Below are 7,513 nucleotides of genomic sequence, written 5' to 3' on the forward strand. Positions count from 1 at the left end.
ATTGATGTGGTAATCGTGGGAAATGCAGGCCGTAACATGTGCTCTTATGTTTCTAGATTAAATTGCGTTCCTAGATTGTGCTACTACAGTTAGCCTGCTAATGTTAGCATGCTAGCATGACTCAAATTATGATCCTATGTATTTCAGTAAGAAATTTGAACATTATTCATATTAACCCATAAACCAAAGGACATCTCCGCCCCCGCGCAGCGCCCCCACGCACTTTTTTTGGGAAAAAAAAATAATTAATTAATTACTATACCGTTACAGTATACCCTTACCTCGTTTTTCGAAAAGGTAATCGTATACCTTGCTTAAAATGCATAAAACGGCTTACTATTATCTTACCTCGTTTTTCAAAAAACAAAACAAAAAAAAAAACGCCTTACTATACCCTTACCACTTTCTGGGGAAAAAAAAAAAAACGCCTTACTATACCGTTACCTTTTTTTCACAAAAAGGTAAGGGTATACCCTTACCCCGTTTTTCGAAAATAAAACGCCTTAGGATACCCTTACCTCGTTTTTCAAAAAAAGGTAATGGTATACCTTGCTTAAAGTGCATAAATACGGCTTACTATACTCTTACCTCGTTTTTCAAAAAAAAAAAAAAAAAAAAAAAAACGCCTTACTAAAGCCTTACCACATTTTGGGAAAAAAAAACAAAAAAAAAAACGCCTTACTATACCGTAACCTTTTTTTTCGAAAAAAGGTAACGGTAGACTCTTACCCCGTTTTTCGAAAATAAAACGCCTAAGGACCCTTACCTCGTTTTTCGAAAAAAAGGTAATGGTATACCTTGCTTAAAGTGCATAAATATGGCTTACTTTTCTCTTACCTCGTTTTTCAAAAAAAAAAAAAAAAAAAAAAAAAACGCCTTACTATAGCCTCACCACATTTTGGGAAAAAAAAATAAAAATAAAAAAATAAAAACGCCTTACTATAGCCTTACCAATTTTGGGAAAAAAAAAAAAAAAAAAAACGCCTTACTATACCGTAACCTTTTTTTTCGAAAAAAGGTAAGGGTAGACCCTTACCATGTTTTTCGAAAATAAAACGCCTTAGGATACCCTTACCTCGTTTTTCGAAAAAAAGGTAATGGTATACCTTGCTTAAAGTGCATGATTGCGGCTTACTATACTCTTACCTCGTTTTTAAAAAAAAAAAAAAAAAAAAAAAAAAAACGCCTTACTATACCCTTACCACTTTTTGAGAAAAAAAAAAAAACGCCTTACTATAGCCTGACCACATTTTGGGGAAAAAAAAAAAAAAAAAAAAAAAAAACGCCTTACTATACCGTTACCTTTTTTTCACAAAAAGGTAAGGGTATACCCTTACCCCGTTTTTCGAAAATAAAACGCCTTAGGATACCCTTACCTCGTTTTTCAAAAAAAGGTAATGGTATACCTTGCTTAAAGTGCATAAATACGGCTTACTATACTCTTACCTCGTTTTTCAAAAAAAAAAAAAAAAAAAAAAAAAAAACGCCTTACTATACCCTTACCACTTTTTGAGAAAAAAAAAAAAAACGCCTTACTATAGCCTTACCACATTTTGGGAAAAAAAAAAAAAAAAAAAAAAACGCCTTACTATACCGTTACCTTTTTTTCACAAAAAGGTAAGGGTATACCCTTACCCCGTTTTTCGAAAATAAAACGCCTTAGGATACCCTTACCTCGTTTTTCGAAAAAAAGGTAATGGTATACCTTGCTTAAAGTGCATGATTGCGGCTTACTATACTCTTACCTCGTTTTTAAAAAAAAAAAAAAAAAAAAAAAAAAAACGCCTTACTAAAGCCTTACCACATTTTGGGAAAAAAAAACAAAAAAAAAAACGCCTTACTATACCGTAACCTTTTTTTTCGAAAAAAGGTAACGGTAGACTCTTACCCCGTTTTTCGAAAATAAAACGCCTAAGGACCCTTACCTCGTTTTTCGAAAAAAAGGTAATGGTGTACCTTGCTTAAAGTGCATAAATATGGCTTACTTTTCTCTTACCTCGTTTTTCAAAAAAAAAAAAAAAAAAAAAAAAAAACGCCTTACTATAGCCTCACCACATTTTGGGAAAAAAAAATAAAAATAAAAAAATAAAAACGCCTTACTATAGCCTTACCAATTTTGGGAAAAAAAAAAAAAAAAAAACGCCTTACCTTTTTTTTCGAAAAAAGGTAAGGGTAGACCCTTACCATGTTTTTCGAAAATAAAACGCCTTAGGATACCCTTACCTCGTTTTTCGAAAAAAAGGTAATGGTATACCTTGCTTAAAGTGCATGATTGCGGCTTACTATACTCTTACCTCGTTTTAAAAAAAAAAAAAAAAAAAAAAAAAAAAACGCCTTACTATACCCTTACCACTTTTTGAGAAAAAAAAAAAAAACGCCTTACTATAGCCTGACCACATTTTGGGAAAAAAAAAAAAAAAAAAAAAAAAACGCCTTACTATACCGTTACCTTTTTTTCACAAAAAGGTAAGGGTATACCCTTACCCCGTTTTTCGAAAATAAAACTCCTTAGGATACCCTTACCTCGTTTTTCAAAAAAAGGTAATGGTATACCTTGCTTAAAGTGCATAAATACGGCTTACTATACTCTTACCTCGTTTTCAAAAAAAAAAAAAAAAAAAAAAAAAAAACGCCTTACTATACCCTTACCACTTTTTGAGAAAAAAAAAAAAAACGCCTTACTATAGCCTTACCACATTTTGGGAAAAAAAAAAAAAAAAAAAAAAAACGCCTTACTATACCGTTACCTTTTTTTCACAAAAAGGTAAGGGTATACCCTTACCCCGTTTTTCGAAAATAAAACGCCTTAGGATACCCTTACCTCGTTTTTCGAAAAAAAGGTAATGGTATACCTTGCTTAAAGTGCATGATTGCGGCTTACTATACTCTTACCTCGTTTTTAAAAAAAAAAAAAAAAAAAAAAAAAAAAACGCCTTACTAAAGCCTTACCACATTTTGGGAAAAAAAAACAAAAAAAAAAACGCCTTACTATACCGTAACCTTTTTTTTCGAAAAAAGGTAACGGTAGACTCTTACCCCGTTTTTCGAAAATAAAACGCCTAAGGACCCTTACCTCGTTTTTCGAAAAAAAGGTAATGGTATACCTTGCTTAAAGTGCATAAATATGGCTTACTTTTCTCTTACCTCGTTTTTCAAAAAAAAAAAAAAAAAAAAAAAAAAAACGCCTTACTATAGCCTCACCACATTTTGGGAAAAAAAAATAAAAATAAAAAAATAAAAACGCCTTACTATAGCCTTACCAATTTTGGGAAAAAAAAAAAAAAAAAAAACGCCTTACTATACCGTAACCTTTTTTTTCGAAAAAAGGTAAGGGTAGACCCTTACCATGTTTTTCGAAAATAAAACGCCTTAGGATACCCTTACCTCGTTTTTCGAAAAAAAGGTAATGGTATACCTTGCTTAAAGTGCATGATTGCGGCTTACTATACTCTTACCTCGTTTTTAAAAAAAAAAAAAAAAAAAAAAAAAAAAAACGCCTTACTATACCCTTACCACTTTTTGAGAAAAAAAAAAAAACGCCTTACTATAGCCTGAACACATTTTGGGAAAAAAAAAAAAAAAAAAAAAAAAAACGCCTTACTATACCGTTACCTTTTTTTCACAAAAAGGTAAGGGTATACCCTTACCCCGTTTTTCGAAAATAAAACGCCTTAGGATACCCTTACCTCGTTTTTCAAAAAAAGGTAATGGTATACCTTGCTTAAAGTGCATAAATACGGCTTACTATACTCTTACCTCGTTTTTAAAAAAAAAAAAAAAAAAAAAAAAAAAAAAACGCCTTACTATACCCTTACCACTTTTTGAGAAAAAAAAAAAAACGCCTTACTATAGCCTTACCACATTTTGGGAAAAAAAAAAAAAAAAAAAAAACGCCTTACTATACCGTTACCTTTTTTTCACAAAAAGGTAAGGGTATACCCTTACCCCGTTTTTCGAAAATAAAACGCCTTAGGATACCCTTACCTCGTTTTTCGAAAAAAAGGTAATGGTATACCTTGCTTAAAGTGCATGATTGCGGCTTACTATACTCTTACCTCGTTTTTAAAAAAAAAAAAAAAAAAAAAAAAAAAAACGCCTTACTAAAGCCTTACCACATTTTGGGAAAAAAAAACAAAAAAAAAAACGCCTTACTATACCGTAACCTTTTTTTTCGAAAAAAGGTAACGGTAGACTCTTACCCCGTTTTTCGAAAATAAAACGCCTAAGGACCCTTACCTCGTTTTTCGAAAAAAAGGTAATGGTGTACCTTGCTTAAAGTGCATAAATATGGCTTACTTTTCTCTTACCTCGTTTTTCAAAAAAAACAACAAAAAAAAAAAAAAAAACGCCTTACTATAGCCTCACCACTTTTTGAGAAAAAAAAAAAAACGCCTTACTATAGCCTTACCACATTTTGGGAAAAAAAAAAAAAAAAAAAAAAAACACCTTACTATACCGTAACCTTTTTTTCGAAAGAAGGTAAGGGTATACCCTTACCCCGTTTTTCGAAAATAAAAATGGTATACCTTGCTTAAAGTGCATAAATACGGCTTACTATACTCTTACCTCGTTTTTCAAAAAAAAAAAAAATGCCTTACTATATACCCTTACCACTTTTTGAGAAAAAAAAAAAAAACGCCTTACTATAGCCTTACCACATTTTTGGGAAAAAAAAAAAAAAAAAAAAAACGCCTTACTATACCCTTACCACTTTTTGAGAAAAAAAAAAAAACGCCTTACTATAGCCTTACCACATTTTGGGAAAAAAAAAAAAAAAAAAAAAAAACGCCTTACTATACCGTTACCTTTTTTTTCGAAAAAAGGTAAGGGTAGACCCTTACCCCGTTTTTCGAAAATAAAACGCCTTAGGATACCCTTACCTCGTTTTTCGAAAAAAAGGTAATGGTATACCTTGCTTAAAGTGCATAAATACGGCTTACTATACTCTTACCTCGTTTTTCGAAAAAAAATAAAAAAAACGCCTTACTATACTGTTACCTTTTTTTTTTAAAAAAGGTAAGGGTATACCCTTACCCCTTAAATATATATGTATATCTATATATATATATATATATATATATATATATATATATATATAGATATATTTTGCCCACTCATTACAAACAACAATTTCACACTAGAAAAAAGTTTGGCAGTCTGACATCAGTAATGGCTCACCAATAAAGGCAGATGTTGCAACTCCTATTGTGGCTGTTTTTTTTGTTTTTTTTCCCTGGGGAAATGTGCAGCCGTACAGTATTTTACGCAGCGCTTGGCCAGGACAAAGCAGCCGCCAGTGCAGCTGGGCAGGCCTGCTGACTCGGCGCCCTTTTGCCACACTTACCTTTTGAACGTGCGGCCCGTCGGTTCTATAAAGGCGGCTGCCGCTGCCACATCTATCGAGGGTCATGAGCCAATGTGCCGTTGCTTCTGATTGCCGCTTGAACGACATCACAATGAGCAAGGTAAGTGCCAAGTCCCCTTAATTAGACTTCATTACAGTTTACAAATAAGAAAGCTTCAATAACTACAAAAACTTTTTTGACTTATTTTTTCTTTAGTTCTGAAAAACAAAAATGTTTTCTTTTAAATGACTGAGGCAATCCTGGTATACCCAAACATATTATTTATTACTTTAAAAAAAGTACAACATTTGTCAAGCGAAAATGACGTATATCCAAATTCTTTTCTTTTTATTGGAAAACTAATCCATTTGTTTTTTCACAAAATTAGAAATAAGGAAAATATTTCCTGTTTTCTTTCTTTTCGAGAATTTTTTTTTTTTTTTTTAAATAAAAGTTGTCGAAACGTATACCTGAGTGTCTCACTAATTGAGAACATATTTCTTTAAAAAAAAAGTCAACATTTGTTAAAAAAAAAACTGCTATTTTTATATTTATATTTTTTTTTATTGTCTTTTTTTTCCCAAAAAACGAAAAAAAACAAAAAAACAATTCTGAAACAACTCCAAACGTGCAGTCTTCCAAAGCTTTAATGGCACGTCTTGTTTGTGCAGATCGTCTTCTTTGAGGATAAAAACTTCCAGGGCCGCCACTTTGAGTGCAACGGCGACTGCCCCGAGATGCACAACTATTTCAGCCGCTGCAACTCCATCCGCGTGGAGAACGGCTGCTGGGTGGCCTACGAGAAGCCCAACTACGCCGGCTACCAATACGTGCTGCACAAGGGCGACTACCCCGACTACCAGCGCTGGGCTGGATTCAACGACTGCATCCGCTCCTGCCGCCTAGTGCCGCCCGTGAGTCGCGCTACAACTAACAAACACTTTTCTTTGTTATTCATAGAAGCAGGGGAGAAAAGCACGTTTGTCAAATTAAAAACATCTATCGCCACACGGGAAAAAAAAAAAAACAAGTTTGATATTCATGCAAAAGAAAAAACACTCACAAAATGTGCCAAACGAGAAAATGTGTATCTCTTGAATTTTTGGGTCAAAGGACAAAATAAATATATTCCCCAAAACAATTGAGATAGTTTGTCCTAAAACAATTGAGATAGTTTGTCCGATCACAAATGCGAGATTGTTGTAAAAAGATCAAATCCGACAAAAATTGCAGATGTTTTTCATCGAACAAATGTTATGACTATTTGCAGAAAGTTTGGAGAAAAATAGAAAATGCATCTCCAAAAATTAACAACAGAAATGACCATAAGACATTTCCAATATTTTAAGTATATACTTCCAAAAATTTGTCAGACGAGAAACCTGTATCTCTGTGGGGGTTTTTTTTTGTCCGAAAAACAAGCAAGGCTTAAAAGATGGTCAAAGTTTGTTCTTTTGTTTTTGTTTGGGCTGCAGTACAACGGCAGCTACCGGATGAAGATCTTCGAGCGCTCTGATTTCGGCGGGCAGAACCTGGAGCTAATAGAGGACTGCCCCGACCTGAACGAGCGCTTCCACACGCGCGACATCTCCTCGGTCAACGTGATGGAGGGCTACTGGATGCTGCACGAGCACCCCAACTACAGGGGGCGCCAGTACTTCCTGCGCCCCGGCGAGTACCGCCGACACAGCGAGTGGGGCAGCGCCAGCCCCACCATCGGCTCGCTCAGACGCGTCACCCAACTCAACTGATTTCTTTTTCTTGTTCGTGCGCCACACTCGTGTTCCTCCACGCATGTTGTTGTCAACATTGTTCACTGTCGTGGAACTTCAATCTTTTTGTCTATTTGCATTTTACCCCCGGTTGAAGCCCCACCCCACCCGCCAAAAAAGTCCCCTAGAAGAATGGTTTTGCCTTGCCTTACTGAAATCAACACAAATAAAAAGAATCATAAAAGTCAACTTGTAGTTTCTCCCCCCCCACCATTCCATTAGAAAAACAAAGAAAAATGTTTTTTGTGTCGCTGATGGTGTAGCGGTACACTCGCCTGACTTGTGTGTGTGTGGGCAGCGTGGGATCAGTTCCGCTCAGTGACGATGTCTGGCTGGCGGGCGACCAGTTCAGGGTGTAGTCCGCCATTCGCCAAGTCGCAAGTCAGCTGGGACAGG

General features: G+C 34.8%; 1 protein-coding gene across 1 annotated transcript; it reads left to right on the top strand.

The window, feature by feature from the left end:
• Positions 1-5,314: 5,314 nt before the first annotated feature.
• Positions 5,315-7,306, top strand: LOC147128776 (gamma-crystallin S-1-like). Its single transcript, XM_086015601.1, has 3 exons — positions 5,315-5,465; positions 6,017-6,259; positions 6,821-7,306. The coding sequence occupies exons 1-3, from the start codon at positions 5,409-5,411 to the stop codon at positions 7,094-7,096; spliced, it is 576 nt and encodes a 191-aa protein (XP_085871727.1). The 5' UTR covers positions 5,315-5,408; the 3' UTR covers positions 7,097-7,306.
• Positions 7,307-7,513: the final 207 nt, after the last annotated feature.

The sequence above is a fragment of the Filicampus tigris genome, chromosome 19 (genome assembly GCF_054856515.1).
Source record: "Filicampus tigris isolate MCC_2025a chromosome 19, RoL_Ftig_1.0, whole genome shotgun sequence".
Taxonomy (NCBI): domain Eukaryota; kingdom Metazoa; phylum Chordata; class Actinopteri; order Syngnathiformes; family Syngnathidae; genus Filicampus; species Filicampus tigris.

What these genes read in the sequence shown, in the direction of transcription:
- LOC147128776 (XM_086015601.1), top strand. Translation starts at nt 5,409, where the DNA reads ATGAGCCAATGTGCCGTTGCTTCTGATTGCCGCTTGAACGACATCACA. An exon ending in ACGACATCACAATGAGCAAG is followed by an intron (nt 5,466 to 6,016) that starts GTAAGTGCCAAG and finishes TTGTTTGTGCAG; the next exon opens with ATCGTCTTCTTTGAGGATAA. An exon ending in CCTGCCGCCTAGTGCCGCCC is followed by an intron (nt 6,260 to 6,820) that starts GTGAGTCGCGCT and finishes TTTGGGCTGCAG; the next exon opens with TACAACGGCAGCTACCGGAT.